Source organism: Sapajus apella, unplaced genomic scaffold, assembly GCF_009761245.1.
Source record: "Sapajus apella isolate SASKATOON/1434 unplaced genomic scaffold, GSC_monkey_1.0 scaffold84, whole genome shotgun sequence".
Classification (NCBI taxonomy): domain Eukaryota; kingdom Metazoa; phylum Chordata; class Mammalia; order Primates; family Cebidae; genus Sapajus; species Sapajus apella.
The window spans coordinates 3,253,806-3,277,236 of record NW_022437024.1 but is presented as its reverse complement, the minus strand read 5'-3'; the positions used below and the strand labels follow the sequence as shown (position 1 = coordinate 3,277,236).

General features: G+C 38.7%; 1 protein-coding gene across 1 annotated transcript; it reads left to right on the top strand.

The window, feature by feature from the left end:
• Positions 1-8,806: 8,806 nt before the first annotated feature.
• Positions 8,807-23,052, top strand: ART4 (ADP-ribosyltransferase 4 (Dombrock blood group)). The gene is made up of 3 exons (XM_032253719.1): positions 8,807-9,848; positions 11,656-12,367; positions 22,892-23,052. The coding sequence occupies exons 1-3, from the start codon at positions 9,663-9,665 to the stop codon at positions 22,981-22,983; spliced, it is 990 nt and encodes a 329-aa protein (XP_032109610.1). The 5' UTR covers positions 8,807-9,662; the 3' UTR covers positions 22,984-23,052.
• The last annotated feature ends 379 nt before the right edge of the window (positions 23,053-23,431 follow it).

Here is a 23,431-nt window from a genome sequence, read left to right as displayed (position 1 = left end):
ATCTGAAGAAGTTCAACAAGATCCAAACAGGAACTACTAAAGGTCATTGCCAAACCTTAAGGCTGGCAGCAGAAGATAAATTTCCTCCCTGGGCAAGGCTCTTATAGTGAGTACTGCAACCCATTCTCTGAAAGAAGCTTTAGAAAATTAGTTTGGAATGTCTAGAATTCATTCCGGAAAATAGATCTGGAAAATTAGCAAAACCTCTTCTTAAATAGCTGCTTAAAAAAATAAAAATTAACTTTCACTGTACTGGACACCCTATGAGTTGTTGGTCTTCCATTTCATTGTGAACAGAGCCCTGCAAGACTGGTGTTACCACCTCGACTTTTACATATGAAGAAAATGAAACCGAGAATTAATATCACTTGTTCAAACCCACAAAGCGAGGAAGTGATGGAGGTAAAATTCCAACACAGGTCTGTGCTACTTCAAAACTTATATCCCAACCCGTCAAGACAGCACAAACAGACTGCATTCTGAAGAATCAGGTATCATTAAATGATAACTGAATGCCCTTCAAACTCTAATATTAAATTGTTGCATGAGACTCTTAATAAGATAGATAGTCCTCAAGGCAAAGATAACTTTTTATTGACTCCAAACATTGTCTGAAAACTTTTTTTTTTTCATTTTAATTCAAATATGTTCCCAGACCTTGGGCCTTTTCCGACCCCAGTTGTTTTCACTGATGCTCTCTCTCTCTTCGCCTCCCTTTCCTGTTCCCTGCCCCATTCTCTTTTTCTCTCCCCACTCCGCACCCTCACCCCACCCTGGCCATTCCGGTCCCCTCCTCCATTCTGTTTTCTGTTCTGAGTGGTATAAAAGGTTACAAAGCTTTCTGCTGCCCTCCAGTGGTCTTATCCTGGAAATGGCAGTCACAATAGGAAAAGTTAGCTAAACGTTTACAGCAGATAATAATAAAATTACACTCATACTGTTTTAGAGTGTTTTAAGATCACGGGCTTCAGGGGACAGAAAAGCACCGGTGATTACTCAAAAGTTATTCAACTTCACAGGGCGTCAGAAATCATATTGGTAAAGGAAAGGTTAAAATGTCTCATGGTTGTTCTGTGGGTTGAGATAATATGCAAAAGGGTCTTAAGTACAGTACTTTCTCAATAAAAGAAAAGTTTTACCTTATTTAAGCCCCTGACAACTTTATATAAGGTTAAGAAAACTGAGGCTAAGCACAAATTACTAATTTTTTAAGTTAATTCTGCCAGCATCGTGGGTACAACTCAACTTGTAATTCAGATTTTCAGACTCTAATTCTAGTTCTTTTAATGACATTTCAATATTCCAAAGTAACAGTTGCTAATAGGAAACTTAAGAATTTTTAACGTCTTAAAGGGATATTTTCACACACTGCTAGTGGTTGCTATTAAATCCGAAAAATATGCACTCCATTGATCAGTAATCATATCTCTAGAACTGCGTCTTAAAAATTGTGAGATCAACCTTGCAATAAGGCCAAATAGAAACATCTCCAGTCTGCAGCTCCCAGTGAGATCAATGCAGAAGGCAGGAGATTTCTGCATTTCCAACTGAGGTAGCCGGTTCATCTCATTGGGACTGGTTAGACAGTGGGTGCAGCCCACAGAGGCCAAGCCAAAGCAGGGGGTGAGAAGGTCACCTCATCTGGGAAGTGCAAAGTGTCAGGGAGCTCCCTTCCCTAGCCAAGGGAAGCCTTGAGGGACGGTGCTGTGAGGAACGGTGCACCCTGGCCCGGATACTATGCTTTTCCCATGGTCTTCGCAACCCGCAGAACAGGAGATTCCAAGGTGCCTATGCCACCAGGGTCCTCGGTTTCAAGCACAAGACTGGGCAGCCGTGTGGGCAGACAGGGAACTAGCTACAGGAGTTGTTTTCGTCTTTTTTTTTTTTTTTTTTCATAGCCCAGTGGTGCCTGGAATGCCAGCAAGACAGAACCGTTAACTCCCCTGGAAAGGGGGCTGAAGCCAGGGGGCCAAGTGGTCTAGCTCAGCAGATTCCACCCTCATGGAACCCAGCAAGCTAAGATCCACTGGCTTGAAATTCTCACTGCCAGCACAGCAGTCTGACGTCCGCCTAGGATGCTTGAGCTTGGTGGGGGGAGGGGTGTCTGCCATTACTGAGGCTTGAGTAGGTGGTTTTCCCCTCATGGTGCAAACAAAGTCATAGGTAGGGAAGTTCCAGCTGGGCGGAGCCCTCCCCAGCTCAGCAGAGTTGTTGTAGCCAGACTTCCTCTCTAGATTCCTCCTCTCTGGGCAGGGCATCTCTGACAAAAAAGGCAGCAGCCCCAGTCAGGGGCTTATAGATAAAATTCCCATCTCCCTGAGACAGAGCACATGGGGGAAGGGGCGGCTGTGGGCACAGCTTCCGCAGACTGAAATATTCCTGCCTGCCGACTCTGTCCAGTAGATCTCCCAGCATGGTGCTCGAGCTCTACTAAGAGTCAGACTGCCTCCTCAAATGAGTCCCTGACCCCCATGTCTCCTGACTGGGAGAGACCTCCCAGCGGGGGCCGACAGACACCTCATACAGGAGAGCTCTGGCTGGCATCTAATGGGTGCCCTTCTGGGACAAAGCTTCCAGAGGAAGGAGCAGGCAGCAATCTTTGCTGTTCTGCAGTCTCCCCTGGTGATACCCAGGCAAACGGGGTCTGGAGTGGGCCTCCAGCAAACTCTAGCAGACCTGCAGCAGAGGGGCCTGACTGTTAGAAGGAGAACTAACAAACAGAAAGGAATAGCATCAATGTCAACAAAAAGAATATCCACTCAGAAAACCTGTCCAAAGGTCACCAGCATCAAAGACCAAAGGTAGATAAATCCATAAAGATGGGGAGAAACCAGCACATAAAGGCTGAAAATGCCAAAAACCGGAACACCTCTTCTCCTCCAAAGGATCACAACTCCTTGCCAGCAAGGGAAGAAAACTGGATCGAGAATGAGTTTGATGAATTGACAAAAGTAGGCGTCAGAAGGTGGGTAATAACAAACCCCTCTGAGCTAAAGGAGCATGTTCCAACTCAACGCAAGAAAGCTAAGAACCTTGAAAAAAGGTTAGAGGAACTGCTAACTAGAAAACCAGTTTAGAGAACAACATAAATGACCTGATGGAGCTGAAAAACACAGCACCAGAACTTCGTGAAGCATACACACGTATCAATAGCCAAGTTGATCAAGTGGAAGAAAGGATATCAGAGACTGAAGATCAACATGATAAAATAAAGCATGAAGACAAGATTAGAGAACAAAGGAATGAACAAAGCCTCCAAGAAATATGGAACTATATGAAACAGCCAAACCTATGTTTGACTGGTGTACCTGAAAGTGACAGGGAGAATGGAACCAAGTTGGAAAACACTCTTCAGGATATTATCCAGGAGAATTTCCCCAGCCTACCAAGACAGGCCAACATTCACATTCAGGAAAGACAGAGAACACCACAAAGATATTCCTTGAGAAGAGCACCCCAAGACACGTAATCATCAGATTTACCAAGGTTGAAATGAAGGAAAAAATGTTAAGGGAAGCCAGAGAGAAATGTCGGGTTACCCATAAAGGGAAGCCTATCAGACTAACAGCAGATCTTTCAGCAGAAACCCTACAAGCCAGAAGAGAGTGGGGGCCAATATTCAACATTCTTAAAGAAAAGAATTTTCAACCCAAAATTTCATATCCAGCCAAACTAAGGTTCATAAGTGAAGGAAAAATAAAATTCTTTACAGACAAGCAAATGTTGAGAGATTTTGTCACCATCAGGCCTGCCTCCTGAAGGAAGCACTAAAATGGAAAGGAACAATTGGCACCAGCTACTGCAAAAACAAACCAAATTGTAAAGACCATCAACACTATGAGGAAACTGCATCAACTAATGGCCAAAATAACCAGCTAGCATCATAATGACAAGATCAAATTCACACATAACAATATTAACCTTAAATGTAAATGGGCTAAATGCCCCAATTAAAAGACACAGACTGGCAAATTGGGTAAAGAGTCAAGACCCATTGGTGTGCTGTATTTATATAGCCTCAAAATAAAGGGATGGAAGAATATTTACCAAGCAAATAAAAAGCAGGAGTTGCAATCCTAGTCTCTGATAAAACAGACTTTAAACCAACAAGGATCAAAAAAGACAAAGAAGGGCATCACATAATGGTAAAGGTCAATGCAACAAGAAGAGCTAACGATCCTAAATATATATGCACCCAACACAGGAGCACCCGGATTCATAAAGCAAGTTCTTAGATTGCTACAAAGAGACTTAGATTGCTACAAAGAGACTTAGACTGCTACAAAGAGACTTAGACTCACACACAATAATAGTGGGGGAATTTAACATCCCACTGTCAATATTAGACAGATCAACAAGACTGAAAATTAACAAGGATATTCAGGACTTAAATTCAGCTCTGGACCAAGTGGACCTAATAGACAGCTACAGAACTCTCCACCGCAAATCAACACAATATACATTCTTCCCAGCACCACTTCACACTTTATTCTAAAATTAACCACATAATTGGAAGTAAAACACCCCTCAGCAAATGCAAAAGAATGGAAATCATAACAAACAGTCTCTCAGACCACAGTGCAATCAAATTAGAACTCAGGATTAAGAAATTCACTCAAAACCACACAATTACATGGAAACTGAACAACCTGCTCCTGAGTGACTACTGGGTAAATCAAAAAATGAACACAGAAATCAAGAAGTTCTTTGAAACCAATGAGAACAAAGACACAACATACCAGAATCTCTGGGACACAGCAAAAGCAGTGTTTAGAGGGAAATTCATAGCACTAAATGCCCACAAGAGAAAACAGGAAAGATCTAAAATCGACACCCTAACATCACAATTAAAAGAACTAGAGAAGCAAGAGCAAATAAATTCAAAAGCTAGCAGAAGACAAGAAATAACTAAGATCAGAGCAGAATTGAAGGAGATAGAGAGATAGACACACACACACACACACACACACACACACACACCCTCTCACACACACACATACCCTTCAAAAAATCAGTAAATCCAGGAGCTGGTTTTTTGAAAAGATCAACAAAATAGATAGACCACTAGCCAGATTAATAAAGAAGAAAAGATAGAAGAATCAAATAGATGCAATAAAAAAATGATAAAGGGAATATCACCACTGATCCCACAGAAATACAAACTACCATCAGAGAATACTATAAACATCTCAACACAAATAAACTAGAAAATCTAGAAGAGATGGATAAATTCCTGTACACATACACCCTCCCAAGTCTCAACCAGGAAGAAGTCAAATCCCTGAATAGACCAATAACAAGTTCTGAAATTGAGGCAAAATTTAAAAAGTCCAGGGCCAGATGGGTTTACAGCTAAATTCTACCAGAAGTACAAAGAGGAGCTGGTGCCATTCCTTTTGAAAATATTCCAAACAATAGAAAAAAGGGACTCCTCCCTAACTCGTTTTATGAGGCCAGCATCATTCTAATACCAAAACCTGGCAGAGATACAACAAAAAAAAGAAAATTTCAGGCCAATATCCCTGATGAACATCGATGCAAAAATCCTCAATAAAATACTGGCAAACCGAATCCAGCAGCACATCAAAAACTTTTCCACCACGATCAAGTCAGCTTCATCCCTGGGATGCAAGGCTGGCTCAACATATGCAAATCAATAAATGTAGCCTATCGCATAAACAGAACCAATGATAAAAACCAGATGATTATCTCAATAGATGCAGAAAAAGCCTTCAATAAAATTCAACACCATTTCATGCTAAAAACTCTCATAAACTTGGTCTTGATGGAACATATCTCACAATAATAAGAGCTACTTATGATGAATCCACAGCCAATATCATACTGAACGTGCAAAAACTAGAAGCATTCACTCTGAAAACTGGCATAAGACAAGGATGCCCTCTCTCACCACTCCTATTCAACATATTACTGGAAGTTCTGGCCAGGGCAATCAGGCAAGAGAAAGAAAGAGCATTCAAATAGGAAGAAAAAAAGTCAAATTGTCTCTGTTTGCAGATGACATGATTGTACATATAGAAAACCCCATTGTCTCAGTCCAAAAATCTCAAGTTGATAAGAAACTTCAGCAGTCTCAGGATACAAAATTAATGTGCAAAAATAACAAGTATTGCTATACACCAGTAATAGACAAACAGAGAGACAAATCATGAGTGAGCTCTCATTCACAATTGCTACAAAGAGAATAAAATACCTAGGAATAAAACTTACAAGGGATGTGAAGGGCCTCTTCAAGGAGAACTACAAACCACTGCTCAAGGAAATAAAAGAGGGCACAAACAAATGGAAAAACATTCCATGCTCCTGGATAAGAAGAATCAATATTGTGAAAATGGCCATATTGCCCAAAATAATTTATAGATTCAATGCTATCCCCATCAAGCTACCATAGACTTTCTTCACATGATTAGAAAAAACTATATTAAATCTCTTATGAAACCAAAAAAAGAGCCCACATAGCCAAGATAATCCTAAGCAAAAAGAACAAACCTGGAGGCATCACACACCAGACTTCAAAGTATACTACAAGTCTACAATAACGAAAACATCATGGTACTGGTAACAAAACTGATATATAGACCAGTGGAACAGAACGGAGTCCTCAGAAATAATACCACACATCTACAACCATCTGATCTTTGATAAACCTGACAAAAACAACCAGTGGGGAAAAGATTCCTTATTTAATAAATGGTGTTGGGAAAACTGGCTAGTCATATGCAGAAAACTAAAACTGGACCCCTTCCTTACACCTTATACAAAAATTAACTCATGATGGATTAAAGACTTAAACGTAAGATCTAAAACCATAAAAACCCTAGAAGAAACCTAGGCACTACCATTCAGGACACAGGCATGAGAAAAGACTTTATGACTAACACCAAAAGCAATGGCAACAAAAGCCAAAATTGACAAATGAGATCTAATTAAATTAAAGGGCTTCTGTAGAGCAAAAGAAACTGTCATCAGAATGAACAGGCAACCTACAGAATGGGAGAGAATTTTTTGCAATCTATCCATCTGACAAAGGGCTAATATCCAGAATCTACAAAGAATTGAAACAAATTTACAAGAAAAAAAAAAATCAAAAAGTGGGCAAAGGATATGAACAGACACTTCTCAAAGGAAGACATTTATGTAGCCAAGAAACATATGAAAAAAAGCTCATCATCACTGGTCATTACAGAAATGCAAATCAAAACCACAATGAGATACCACTTCACGCCAGTTAGAATGGCAATCATTAAAAAGTCAGGAGACAACAGATGCTGGAGAGGATGTGGAGAAATAGGAATGCTTTTCCACTGTTGATGGGAATTAGTTCAACCATTGTGGAAGACAGTGTGGTGATTCCCTAAGGATCTAGAACCAGAAATACCATTTCACCCAGCAATCCCATTGCTGGATATATACCCAAAGGATTATAAATCATTCTACCATAAAGACACATCCATACGTATGTTTATTGTGGCACTATTCCTGATAGCAAAGACTTGGAACTAACCCAAATGCCCATCAGTGACAGATTGTTTAAAGAAAATGTGGCACATATATACCATGGAATGCTATGCAGCCATAAAAAAGGATGAGTTCATGTCCTTTGGAGGGACATGGATGAAGCTGGAAACCATCATTCTCAGCAAACTAATACAAGAACAGAAAACCAAACACCGTATGTTCTCACTCATAAGTGGTAGTTAAGCAATGAGAATACATAGACACAGGGAGGGGAACATCACACACTGGGGCCTGTTGGAGGGGTGGGGGTTAGGGGAGGGATAGCATTAGAAGAAATAGCTACTGTAGATGACAGGTTGATGGGTGCAGCAAACCACCATTGCACATTATACCTATGTAACAAACCTACACATTTTGTACATGTACCCCAGAACTTAAAGTATAATTTCAAAAAAAAAAAAAAGCTACTAGAAAAAAACATTCTGAGAAACACACAAAGATTTATGTAGTTGAAAACAAGCGAAATATGATATATTTATTAAATAAACTTTGGTGCAAATAATAATTATTTTTTATTTATTGGACAATTTCTAGGTGCCAGATGCTGTTCTACAGGTTATGAATGCATCAACATTAAAATAAAGTTGATACTATTATTATTTCCAACACATGAAGAAACAGAGAAACAGAGAGGTTAAGTAGGTCATCCAAGATCACACATTAAAGAAGAGGGAGCACCAGGAATTGAACTGAGATGTCTTATTCAAGAGTCCATGTTCTAGTCACTAATCTGTTTCTAAGACTGTACAGTCCATGCATCGATCCATGGATTCCATCATGTGGTAGCACCTATATAATGAAATACAGTGAACCTTTTTGAAAAAATATGTTTCAATAGGAGCTAAATTATATAAGGACATGCTTACATTAAAATATTCAGGGGAATAAACAGTATGCAAAACTGCATATTATATTAATTCAGTTCTAGAAACATATGTGTATGTCTGTAGGTGTATAAATCAAAATTCAGACCTTATTAGTGCCTATCTCCAAGTGATGGGTTATATGTAATTTTTTCTCCTTTATGCTTTCTAAATATTCTGAATGTTTGTTAATGAGACAAAACTGCTGTGATCCTCAGAAAATTTATATTAAAAAATATTTAGGGTGCCAAGAAATACTAGAATACTTAAGAACAGCATTTAGGTTACCTTATGTTAAAAATTGAATCCAGAAGTAAATATTTGTAAGAAAAACAATTTTCAAGGGTGGCTAACTTTTAGTTTCTTAAATAATGAACCCAGAAGAATAAATACAAAATATTTGCAAGAAAATATAACTATATGAAGAGTTGGGAAGACAGGAAGAATGTTCAGACTAGAAAGGGTAGTACCTAAAAGAACTTAATAGAACTCCTGTGCTGGATTAAGTTTGCACACTGGACCCTATTTTGACTTATGTCAGCTCTGCATAGGCAGTCTCCTGCAGTCATCAGGATTCACTGGAGACTGGAATCATGTGGACAGAGGACCTGATATCCTCAGAAATGAAAATAGGGGAAGAGCTTTGAACCCAGAGGTACAATCTCTGGATTGGGGAGTTTCAAAGGTGCCAGGGAAAAGTAGTAAAAAGAGCCTTCTTTTTTACAATAACCCCAAAAGACACTTTGCTCTGTGACAGTCCGTCCTGGGAAGGGCCTATCGGCAGCACCAGATGAGCCTGTAGACACCCACCTTGAGATGGCACATTCCCAGCTGCCCTGTGCATGCCAGTCTTATCAGTTTCAATGGAAGCCTGGAGCTCCAGATAATGCTGCTTGGCCCCAAACGCTGGACAGAGCATGCTTTTTCCTGTTTGGCTGGGAAATTTAAGGCTGAACTGCTGAATCTGACACTTAACAGGAGTTTGGCATTCTGCTAAATACAGACTAGATCAGAGACTTTTTTTTTTTTTTCATTGAAAAGTAACTTGGGTTCACTTTAGAAATCCTTATTTGGTGTGCACATCTAGCTATTTCACAGAGATTTCCGTTTTACAAAGAAGTTGGAGTGGATTTCTTCCCTCAGATAAGCTATTGGTTGTTGGTGGCCAATCGAAGTTGCTCAACATAGACAGGAGCAAAAAAGGTTCCTGCTGAGATTGAAAGAAAACCTCAGAGGAGAACTCTGAGAATTCGTCTCAGGATGAAGCTGCAAAAGCAAAGGAGAAGTACTTGTGATACAAGCAAATGTGGTCCATCGATCAACAGATGCAAGATTCTTCTCCCAACTACTGCAGCTCCTGCGGTGATGAGAATCTGGCTCCTTAGAGGCCTGCTGCCATTCCTGCTGCTCCTCTCTGGCCTGCAGAGACCCACGGAGAGTTCTGAGGTAGGAGGACAATTGAGGAGGTGATCTCTTTTTGATCGGTGCTCCAACAGAACATTCACCTGGCTATAGCCTTTAAATGGCCCAAAGCTTAGGCATTCGGAATCTAGTTTCATTCAGACATTTTAACAAATCATGTTAGTAAAGAGTGTTGAAAATAATTATTAAAAATTGTAGAATCCTTCATCATTTGGAAACTTGACTTTATGGATGCTAGTGGCATAAAGTTGTTTTCTTGATCCACTATAAAAATTAAGTAAAATATTGCTTCTATAGTTCAAACAATGCAAAATAAACCAATTCTATTTGGCTTTGAACTTTCTCATACAGATAGACTCAAGTTTTAAGTATTTTAATGTAAAGATCTTTGTAACAAAAAGCAACCTAATGTTAAGAGATGACAGAGTACATATTTGAGATCTAGTAACATATTAACAAAGTCTCAGAGTTCATCATGACAGTTCACAGAACATGATACTGGTTTGGTTTTGTTTCGCTTGGCTCGGCTTGAATAGATTCTGGAGACCTATTTTAAAACCTATTGTGAAGACTTATCTGTTAAAATCATTTAATCAGTCTTAAAAATGTATTCTATTTTACACACAACTAGCTGATGTCTCGTCATAAATAACATAGTGAAAATACCAAAAGTTCCAGTTCCAACATCCTTAACATTGACTAGATGGAATGTGATCCTTTAACATGTCCCTTAATGAGTACTGTTTACTAGAAAAACATTATTTCTTTGTCAAGAAAGAAATATTTTAGAATTTACATAATTTACATATGGCTCTAAATGATGAACTGATGATACTTAGTGGACTTCTATTCAAATCTGTCATTTCAGTTTAGTATGCACTAGACATCAACAAATAACATTCTATTAGCTACCCATTAGAAAGGAATGTCCCTTTCCAGGAGGGGAGAGACTTTCCCAGGCACATTCCTGACTGCCGTCCAACTCTTTACTCACTATGCTGTCCCTGAGGTGGACACATGTACTTGACTCATGGGGAAAAACAACTGGGTGTGCTGAATTTGGCTCTGCTCCTCTTCCTCCTGGGGGTTAGCCTAATGGCAAAGGGCATCAGTTCTCTGTTCCCAAATGACAAGAATCTTACCTGGGCAGGCCCTAGTCCAGTACTGCCTGCAAATGAGTCAGTCCTGTTCTGGTATTTGCTCTTAACAAGCCAGTTGCCATCAGACCTAACGATGTGACTGCTGTAGCATGCCCTCATTCAGTAAGAAACAGATATTTTGGCTTTCAGATTTTGTCATTTTTATTCTCAATGTTTTCAGAACCTGGGTAGACAAGAAGGTTGTTACTTATGAGAACCACCCTTGGAGAACCTAGTACTCCTCATAATTTAAGGATGAAATTCAAGAATTTAATATAGGTTTTGGGCATTCATAAAAGTGATATTTTTGAAAACACCAGTGATAGGATAGAAAGAGGGGTGCAAGTAGAGGAAACAGAAAGTATGATTAAACTGTAAAATTATAAATTTTTTCTTCAAAGTACTTAATATGCAAAAATTCTGTGATTTTAGTGATATTAAAAGACTTACTTCCTCTCTGGAGAGATGAGTTTTTCAAGCTTTCAGTAATTTATTTATCAAACCAAATTCAATCTCTAGCACAGGTCACTGATGCAGGAAGGATTGGAACAGTGTAATGATTCTGAGTGAAACTTGCTTCAGCAAATATTTATTTCCAGGAGAACACTTGGCCTTATAGAGGACAGCAAATCTGCAACCACATTCACCATCTGATTTGAAAAATTAAAGTCAAGATTTTTCTTTTCTTTTAGGTTGCAATTAAAGTTGACTTTGACTTCGCACCAGGTTCCTTTGATGATCAGTACCAAGGCTGTAGCAAACAGGTTATGGAGAAACTAATTCAAGGGGATTATTTCACAAAAGACATAGAATCCCAGAAGAATTACTTTGGGATGTGGCAAAAAGCCCACTTAACCTGGCTTAACCTGGGAGGAAAAGTTCTCCCCCAGAACATGACAACCACACATGCTGTGGCTATTTTGTTTTATACATTGAACAGCAATGTTCATTCTAACCTCACTAGAGCCATGGCCTATGCTGCCAGGACTCCACAGCAATACGAACATTCATTCCACTTCAAATATTTACACTACTACCTGACCACAGCAATCCAGCTGCTGAGGACAGACAGCATCATGAAGAATGGCACTCTGTGCTATGAGGTATATTATACGATGAAGGATGTCCACTTCAATGCCTACACAGGGGCCACCATTCGATTTGGCCAATTCCTCTCCACATCCCTCCTAAAAGAAGAAGCACAGGAGTTTGGGAACCAGACACTATTTACTATATTCACCTGCCAGGGCGCACCTGTAGAATACTTCTCCCTCAAGAAGAAAGTCTTGATCCCTCCCTATGAGCTGTTTAAAGTTATAAGTATGAGTTACCACCCAAGAGGAAACTGGATGCAGTTGAGTTCAACTGGGAACCTGAGCACGTATAACTGTCAGCTGCTAAAAGGTATTCTTTACCTAAATTGAGGCCAATTGGGATCACAGATCACTGCTCTTTTATAAAAGTTATTTTTTCTCAGTGGGCTTGAGGGGAAAGACCAGAAACATGAAAATTGACTTTCAGTAGTGATGGAACTGACAGATTAGAGAAAAACCCACTTTATTTATTGGCTTCTTCTCTTTTCTTCCTACTCCACTACCTCTTAGGACGATAAGTTCTGCAATAAAATTATTATGTAGGGACTTGTAGACAGACAGAGTGAAGCTTGAGTGGAGGGTGGAGCATAAAGATAGCACTTTCACCTTCTCCCTCAAAGTCATTGTTTTTGTCATGGTCATTACATGGATAATGACTTCTAAAAGTAAAGCAAGAGGCAATATATTTATTAATTAATTTTCTGTTCATTAATCATCTTCTATTGTGTGGGGGCCCTGGAAATACAGAGTGAATAAAGAAAAATAATAACCTAGGGGGATTTTTAGTCTAATGAGAAATGGAATCATGAACAAACGTATATACTCAAAAGTACTAAGTGATATACCACATGTTTAAGCAATAGCTGTGACTGCTCAGTGCAGGGAGCTACTTATTCTCTCCAGGAAAAGTGAAGAAAGCTTCATAGTAGAGAGCCACATGGGTCTTGTCATGAGAATGGGTGTTTTCAATGAAAGAAGAGAAATCATTTTAAGCAGAGGATAGCTTGCTGTGGTTTCAGTGTGTCCCTCAATAAGTTCCTATGTGGGAAGCTTAACCTCCAGTGCAACAGTGTTATGAAATGAGTTCTAATAAGAGATAATTAGATCTCTACCAATAAGAGATGAGTGGATAAATGTTATTGTTGTATGAGCAGGTTAGTTATTGTGAGAGCGTGTTCTTGTAAAGAGAGTCTGACCACTGGTGCCTCCCTGTTTTGTGTACCCACTTCTTTTCCACCATGTTATGGTATTGCACAAAGGCCCTCACCAGATGCTGGAGCCATGCTCTTGGACTTCCCATCTCCAGAACTGTGGGAAATAAATTTATTTTCTTTACAGATTACCCAGTCTATTCTCTGCTATTACCAAGGTATTCTCATAATAGAGAATAGCTGTTACCAAGCTATTCTCAGCTTACAATGACTTTTCTTCTTTCATTGAAAACACCATTCTCATGACAAGACCCATGTGGCTCTCTACTATGAAGCCGTCTTCACTTTTCCTGGAGAAAATAAGTAGCTCCCTGTACTGAGCAGTCACAGCTATTGCTTAAACATGTGGTATATCACTTAGTACTTTTGAGTATATACGTTTGTTCATGCTTCCATTCCTCAGTAGACTAAAAATCCTCCTGTTACTCTGTTATTGCAACAGAAAACAGACTCTGTTTTACTTAGCACTTAGTACTTTTGAGTGTATACATTCGTTCGTGCCTCCACTTCTCAGTAGACTAAAAATCCTCCTGATATTCTGTTATTGCAACAGAAAACAGACTAAGACACTAAGAGACTAAGATTTCAAACAGCCTGGTGTCTTCAGGGACTCTGAAATTCTGGGTGGCTGGTATGTAGGATGTGTATGATATGGGAAGAGAATAGGAGAAGGAAGGGAAGAGAGGATTTGTCCAGGTGGGAGAATTCTGATGGGGCCTTATTATAAAAGGTATTGTAGTCCATGCTAAGGACCTTTGAATTTTATGCTGTAGGTAATAAGTCATTAGAAGTTTTTAAGGAGTAGAAATCAATTTGATCAACATTTTTAAAAGGGCTCTAATGATATTGTAAAAAATGAACTAAAGCAGGAAAAATTAGAGATAACAAAATACAAAAAGTTGTTAAATTTTTTTAAGAAAAACATGATTGATTGAATTTTATGTTGCCACCTAGTCATTTCATGTAGGGGTAGTTATGTAGCAAATCCTCTGCCCTGTTTGATTCAGAAAAAAAAAAAAAAGACTTTTTATTCAGATATGCATTTATTTACATTCACAGTTAGCTGGAACCCAGCTCTGGGGTCTGCCTTCAATATGTCCCCAAATTTGTCTCTGTTCTATTATGATGATGATGATTTATAATTCAGGCTCTCGGCATTTCTCAACATTTCAGGGTGGTAGTGTTGCAAATGTCTTCAAACTGGCATCCACACTGAGGTTCAGAATCTGCTCACTCTGTACTAGCTCACAGACCAGGGATAGGAAACCTATAAATACTCACATGTCTTCTTGGCAGCATGGCAGCAATACGAGTGAAATGAGTATCTGCCCCACAGACACAAGAGATTAGTGTTTGTAGAGGATGAAAAACTATAGTAGAATATGAAGACAACAATGAGATTTTAATAATAAATGAAAACATTCATAGCCAGGTTTCAGGATTCTTTGGAACTACACCTGACTAGGATAGGATTACTTCATTCTCATCATGAATTTGGGACATACAATTCTTCACTAGGATAATGAGCACAGTAGAATACATTCAATGAAAAATTATAGAAGATTTATATCAAGAATTGAGTGGGAAACTGAGGGAAAGGAGTATAAAATATAAACTATTACTCACATTCTGCCACTCTATAAACCTCAGAGAAAAATATTTCAAGACACTCCCACCCAAATTAATGATCTTTGCTTTCCTATGTTGAAACTACTACAATGCAACTTTAACTTAGTTTTGAGTTAAGGTTTAGCTGGGGTAGCCACATATATTACTAAATTCTGAAAGTTCAGTTGGTCTTAATGAGATATTTGAAATCACAAATCACACTTAAGGGAATCAATAATCTATATCGCTCTGTAAGCTCCCTGTGGGGAAGAACTGGACTACGTAGTATTTCAGAGATAGGCAGGCAGGCAGTTTGAGCCCAGACCCACTCTGTTTGAATTTATATCCCACTGTACCACTTAATAGTGATGTGTTCTTGGTTAAGCTGCTTAAACTCCTTAAATATCTTCATCAGCCTAATAATCATCATAACAGAACATCAGAAGGCATTTGTGAAAATGAAATAAAATGAAAAATGTGGCCAAGCGTGGTGGCTCACATCTGTAATCCCAGCACTTAGGGAGGCAGAGGCAGGTGAATCAATTGAGGCCAGGAGTTTGAGACCAGCCTGGCCAACCTGGTGAAACCTTGTCTTTACAAAAAGATACAAAAGTTACCTGGGCATCATGGCACACACCTGTAGTCCCAGCTACTAGGGAGGCTGAGGTGGAAGAATTGCTTGAACCCAGGACGCGGAGGTTTCAATGAGCCAACATCACACCACGGCACCCAGCCTGGGTAACAGAGTGAGACTCGATCTCAAAAGAAAAGTAAATAAATAAGATTATTTATACATTTGATAGCATATAATAAATGGTAAATCAGTGTCAGCTATTACTAATTTCAGTGCCCTGGCTCATAGAGGTGCCCAGCCTATTTTTGTTGAATGAGTGAATGAATGATGGTGAATGAATGAAGCATGCCCTTTTATACTTTTAAGCAATCTGTGCGTTAGACCACATGACCATATAATGCAATTAATTAAAAATAGTTCCAATATTTGAAGAAGAGAAAATATTCTAGAAGCTTCAACCTCTAGTCAAAAGTAAGCTGTTGTCACAATGTAAATGATCAACATGGTCACTTGCAATGTGAGTTAGCATAAATATATTTTTCCCAGAAATTTATCAATTAGAAGCTTGTGCGGCCATGAGGAAAAGCTTGTAAATGGCAGAATAAAAATACCAGTGGTCATAGAGGATAATATTTTCTTTATAAATTGAAGTGATGAGGGAAGAGCTAGGTCAGAGGCATCATATACCCAGCCAAAAGCTGGAATTGGAGCATCTTCTCATCCTCCAGAGCTATGAAACTATCTGGAAAGGTGAAAGAGGGAGAGGAATAAGCTCACATTGCAGGGATGCCTTTCTTCCTTTACCCCAGACTCTAAGGGTTGCAGAGAAGGCTGGTCCGTCCTCTGGTTCCACCTGATCTACCTAAGCCTCATCTACCATTGGCTCGTTGGCAGCACAGTCACTTAGTTAAGAGCAAAAAATTGCAGTAGTGCTCCCTTATCTATGGTCTTGCTTTCTCTGATTTTAGTTACCCACTGAAAATATTAAATGGACAATTCCAGAGATAAATAATTCCCAAGTTTTAAATGGATGCCATTCTGAATGGCATGATGAAATCTTGTGCCTTCCTTCTCAGGATGTGAATCATCCCTTTGTTTGAGGGATCCACAGTCTACACTACCTGCCTGTGAGTCACGTAGTAGCCTTCTCAGTTATCAGAGTTGCTATCTCAGTATTGCAGTGTTTGTTTCCAAGTGACCCTCATTTTATTTCATAATGACCCCAAAGTGCAAGAATAGTGAGCCTAGCGATTCAGATATGCCCAAAAGAAACCCTACAGTGCTTCCTTTGAATGAAAAATTTAAAGTTCTTGACTTAATAGGAAGAAAGAAAAAGTCATATGCTGAGGTTGCTAAGACAGTAACAATGAATCTTCTACCTGTGGAATTATGAAGAAGGAAAAGGACATTCATGCTAGTTTTGCTTCCACACTTCGAACTTTATTGTTGGTGGTATATATATGAAACTAACATAGGCTTCAGGACTATCAGCAGTTTCAGGCAGCCACTGAATGTCCTGGAATGTATCCTCTAAGGATAAGGGGGTACTACTGTATACAGTCTTGGATGGGACACAATATCTATCTCTTCTGATTTAAAAAATGTTTGATTGCCTTCAGAATGTTTTCAGTTATTCACTACAGTGTGTTTTGTTTTGTTTTGCTTTGCTTTTTGTTTCGCTTTTCTCAATCAGCAAGCTAAGGAACACCAGGAAGGTTCTTAAAGTCATTTCTATTAACTGATAACTAGTACTTACTCCAACATCCTGGAGCAGTATTGGGCTGATCCATACATGAACAATAAGAGGAAGGAGGTGGTGTGTCTTTCTTATCTGGGGTCCTTCAATGAAAGGGAGTAAGATCAGTGGACTCTCCCCTGATCCGACATTCTAGATAGCTGCTCTTTCCCACTTCACTTCTTCACTAACCCCAGTCTAGGGAATTCACAGATGTTCTGGAGCACTGATACCTAATTTCTCACGAAACTGAAATCTTCTCTGGACACTGTTCCTCATTCTTTCAGCTTTGTTTTGTTTAGTGAGCAGAAGCCACAAGCTATTGTGTCCCCAGAAGTCCCTACAAGCTATTATGTCCCCAGAAGTGCCTGCAAGCTAAGTGAATTGTTTTCTCTCCTGTTCCCTCCGAATCTGACAGATGTGATACTGGAAAGACCACTTGAGGACCTTTAAAATCACCCAGCCAGCATTCTGTAATTCTCCCATAGAAGAGATAGCATGTTAAAGAGCATAGCTTTCTTAGTCCTTTATGCTAAAATTGGTCCTGTTAACTTGTAACTCGAGTTTAAAGAGTTTCCTGGAATCTGCTGCTTTTAAAGAGACAAAAGATCAAATTAATAGAATTATACTATTTAAAGCAGTAAATTTGAAAAAGAAAAAATTGTCATTCTAAACTGACAACTTTCCCCTCTAATTATTCTATCACCCTTCACGTGACCTATACTGGTTACCATGGAAACAGGTGTTTTCATACCCATTGGAAGATTCAAAATATGTTAACAGATTGTTAGTTATTTGTCCTTAAATCTTGCTTCTTTCAGCAAAATAACCTATGCCAAAAATCTGTAGACACACAAATACATGCTCTGTTTTATATCATTGAATTCACAAAGAACAGGGATTTATTTGTTAAAATGTTTCACATAATCAAAATTCTTAACATGTTTCTAGAAAAATATAGGCAATTGTTTGTAGTCAGCCTGATTTTACTTGTAAACTTCACTTTTTAAAAACCTGTAAGATTCTGGTGGAGAGAAAATGAATGTATGCATGTAAAATCTCCTACAACAGTATCTGACAAATGTAAGTACCCAAAACTTTTAAGATACTATTATTATTATTTATTTTATTAGCTTTCTATTTCTTCCTGTTTTTTTTTTTTTTTTTACTCTGGGCTTTAATTATCTAAAATTAGTTTACCCTATTTGTGACATCACAATGACCTTGAAGTAGAGTGTCTGTCTCCGATAAATGGATGGAAGAATGAGTCATTGAATGAATCTGGGAGACCACATGGCATGGTGGAAAGTGAATAAACTTTGGAGCCAGAGAGATTTGGATATATGTTAGTAGCTAAGTGGCCTTGTACAAATGACTTAACCTCTGAGCCAGTTTTCTCATTTATAAAATGAAAATGATACTCACCTTGTGGGAATGTTGTGATAGCATTGGAGTCTGTGCAGCTTCTCAAACACAACTGAGAAACTCTGGGAAAGTACTCTGCACATGGAAGTGGGATAATGGTTTAATGGCACAAACGTGTGCTTCAGTGAAATTGACAGGAAGAAGAGAAGCAAAGGAAGAGGCAGAAGTGATAACGCTTTCCATTTGGTGCTAAGTTTTTGCTAGTTAATATTCTAAAATATTAACACTTGCTCCTTGCATTTTGACAGAAAGAGGCTAGAGATGGCATTTGCTTCAAACACTAGATCAGCTTGATATATAGTGCACACCAGTTTTACCTTTTTCTTTTTTTTTAAGAGACTATTTACTTCTGAACAGTATGATAAACTTCAGATACAGACTTCATGAAATAAGAGTTATAATCATTATGTATTTCTTCCAGACTTTATACCCTAAGGCAGAGATGACCAAAATCAGGTTATAATACACTGATAAAATGATATTTGTTTAGAAGTTTAGTTTACAAAATACTTTTACATCCATTATCTGTTTAGTTTCTACACCTGCCCTGTAAGTCAGGTTATTGACTCCACTGTACTGATGTGAATGTTGAGATTTAGGGAGCATAAGTGATTTTTGTAAAGTTGTTCACAGTTTACAAATGACAAAAATAGGATCCTTCCCCATGTTTTCTAATAAGAATTCCAGGACAATATTCCCCATAGGCTGGTTTCAGGGGATTCATTCATTCTACGGCAAATGTTACTGAGAAACTACCATTAGTTTTAAGCTTCTTGACTATGACTGTTTACATTATAAGTCAGTTCACACACACATAAGTATGCAGACACACACACATTCATACAAATACAACAGCTATCCTTTTCACAGGCAGTGTAATGCTAGTATGTTCTATTCTAACCTGTTTTAGTACATTATTAAACAGTGATGCCTATGACTTCCTAAGCTGATGTCACAGCCCATTACTGGAACATATTCTCCAATTTTAAAAACACTGTAAAAAGGTAAAGAAAGAATTAAAAACTTTGAAGAGACAGTCAAATAGAAAACTAAAGACAACTACAAATGTAAAAATAATGTGAGGCATCCTCAAATAAAAATTTTATTAGTTTGTAATCAATTTAATGTGCAGCTGTTTTCCATTTATTTTCCTAAATATATGGTCCATGTAATAATAATAATACAGGTAGAAATGATAATGGCCATAAGAAAGATAGAGAAAATGTATCAAGAGAGTTAGTTACTTTAACCTGAGAGAATAAAATAAAAAGAAAGCTATTTTTGACATCCTAATTATTATAAAGAGGGCTTATGAATTTTTTTGAAGGATGAGTATGATTACAAGACAGTAGTGTCTATATATTTGTCTCTTATTTGGGCATCATCGCAATAGCAGCTATCATTCATTCATTCAACAAATCAGTATTTATTGAGCACTTGCTATGTGCTAGGCACTATCCTAGGTGGAGGGAAGAAAACAGGTGAAAATCCCTGCCCTTGGGGATTTACATTCTATTGATGTGAAGCCAAAACAAACAAAATAAATAAGGAAATTATGTTATAGTTGGTAGGTGGTAGGTACTAAGGTGAAAAATAAAGCAGAGTAAGAAGATAGGGAATACCATGGGAGGGAGTGACAATATGAAGCTGGGTGATCAGGGAAAACTTCACTCAGTTGCTGTCATTTGAGCCAAGGTTGAAAGGAGATGAGACAGCCAGTCCCATAAATATCTGAGGAAAGAGCATACAAGGAAAGAGAACAGCAAGTGCAAATGCCCAAGTAAGAAGCAACAGCAAAAACGCCAGTAAATAGGAATAAATGAGAGAAAAGTAACTGAAAATGAAGACAGAAGATGATGTAGATTTGATCATATAGGACCTTGAAGGCAGTTGTAAGGACTTTGAATTTTCCTCTTAGATAGGCTACTACTGAGAGGTTTTGGGCAGAGAACATAGAAGGTTGTGTCAAAATTGGTCTAGCAGCCCAGCAGAGGATAAGCTGTCATGAGATAAGCAGAGAAACCAGATAGGGGCCATTTCAATCATTCAGATGAGAGATGAAGGTTTCAGAGTAGTGGCAGTAAGTCAGGTGTGACCTGATTTAGAGCCAAGAGGAGGCCATGCCTCACCGGAAGTAAAGAGTGAGGGAAAAAGAAGAGTGAAGGATGACTCCAAGGTTTGGCTAGAGTAACTGAGAGGATGGAGGTGGCACTCACTGATATGGAGAAGCCTGGGGATGGAGGAGATTTAAGAGCAGGAGTCTGGTATTCAACATGTTATATCTGAGCTGTGCAATAGCAACCCAAGCAGAGATGTTGAGTGGACAGCTGGATGTATGAGTCTGGAAATCCAAGGAGTGACCCAGGATGGAAAGATAAATTTGGGGTCAGTGGATTATGGGTGGTAAAGTTATGAGACTGGTCGAGCTCCCCACAGAAGTGTGTAAATAAATGAAAGGAATGTCCAAGGACCAAACCTCAGGACACTCCCATTTTAAAAGGTCAAGTGCAAAGAAGATGTAGATGCCAGGTGTGATGGTTCATACACGTAATCCCAGCACTCTGGGAGGCCGAGGTAGGTAAATTGCTTGAGCTCAGGAGTTCATGGACAGCCTGGGCAAAATGGTGAAACCCTGTCTTTACCAAAAATACACAAAATTAGTCAGGTGTGGTGGTGTGCGTCTGTAGTCCCAGCTACTTGGGAGGCTGAGGTGAAAGAATCACTTGAGCCAGGGAGGCTGATGTTGCAGTGAGCAGAGATCGCACTGCTACACTCCACCCTGGGCAACAGAGCAAAACCTGTGGGGGAAAAAAAAAAAGATGGAGAAGGAATGGCCAGTGAGAGAGGAAAAACCAATAGAGTTGGTGTCCTGAGCCTAACAGACACAGTAAGTGGCAGAGCCAGTTTTAACCTAGAGAGTCTGATTCAAGAGATTATATGGTGAGCTTCCTGTAATGTAAATGTCAATTCTCAGTCCTCATTGTACTTGACCTATCAACCATATTCATTATGGTGAATCACTCCATCTTCCTTGATACTTACGCTTCACTTTGCTGAGGACACCAACTCTATTGGTTTTTCTTCTCTCACGCCTGACTAATGTGTGTACACACACACACACACACACACACGCACACACATACACATGCACAGTAATTCCTTTTTTTTTTTTTAAGATGGACATCTCACTCTGTCACCCAGGCTGGAGTAGATATAGTAATTTTCAATACCTCATTTTTCACCAATAAGAGTTGGCAAGGGAAATTAAGAGCATACATCTCTCTAAACTTTTGTCAAAATTTGTGTTAGAATTATATGAATCCCTACAGAGACCTAGGAAATATTATTACCACTTTAGCAGGTCAATCATTAGAATGGTTCTCAAACAATTTTTTTTTCCTCTTCATTGAGGCTAAAGATCACAAGGATTTCCAATCCCACCGTTTCCCAGTATTTAAAGGGAGAGAAAGAGAGAGAGAGAGAGAGGGAGAGAAATTCCAAGACAGAAAAGACAACAATTACTGTTTGTGTGTGTAATTCCTTTCTTTTCTGCCTTGGAATTTCTACTTGCATAAACACACACACACATTCCCAAATACAAATTTCAAGAAACTCAAAAAAATTTTATATATTGTGTGAAAATAGTAGAAGTGTATTTCTTCCTCCTCTGGTTATCCTATCAAACAATATAAGCAAATACTAAGGCAATTAGAGTTGACTCTCTTCCTTCCAGAAACACCTTTTCTACTCTAAACAACCAGTGAAGGCTGGCTGAAAAGAGATTCTAGTCTTTATTTAGACTAGTTTTTTACACCAACTAAAAACCAAGGATAATGAAAATAAGTATCTCATAGGTGTGTTCTGAGGATTAAGTAACTTAATGTATAGCAAGGGCTTGAAATAGACCCTTGCACAAAATCAGCATTCAGCCTGTGTTAACTTTCATAATGGTGATGAAGATGATGATAATTAAGATGGCGATAACAGTAACAGTGATTATGCTGCTGGTGATGATAAAGATGGAAAATCAGATCTCTACCACCAACTGGCTGCGTTACCTGGGGGTACATCTTTTAACTTCTTAGTGTCTGTTTCATCATCTGCAAAATAAGCAGGCTATGTTCGAAGAAATCTAAAAGAATGTGTTTTAACTAGCTAACTTCAAATGTTTTTATTAGGAATTTTCTAAGTAAGTGGAACAATGGAGAAATTAGGTAGTTTAACAAAAACAAAAAACTCTGCTACCTAAAATATCTCTAACTTTTGTTTTGTTTTTTACAGCTTCCAGCAAGAAATGCATCCCTGATCCTATAGCTATTTTGTCTCTCTCCTTTTTGACCACTGCCATCATCTCTTCCAAAAGCAGAGTATAAAGGAATCTTGTGGCTCCCTTTATTTAAAAATATATATATTTAAATAAAAACTTTTTATTGGTCTTTTGGCTAGAAATGGAAATTTATTTTCCAGGAAGGATGACCCCATCATACTTCTGCTGAAACCAGTGCATGGCCTCCACTTTGCTAATTCTCTTATGCCTTCCTTTGTACCTCTTTGCCTTATTTCAATCTGGGCACTCTAAGTACCCTTGGGAAAATCACTGTCCTCAGCCAGCAACTGATGCGTTGCTGGCTCAGTCCTACTGACTGTGATTGGCCTGTAACTCAGGCCTTAGCCAATCAATATAGTTCTTCTTCATGGACACAAAGATTCATGCTGGAATAGAAAATGATCCAATCAGAACCTGTGAGATACAATCAGGATACTTTTCTGGAATTGCAATTGGGAATAGGAGGGGAGCTTCTTTTCTTTTTTTTTTTTTTT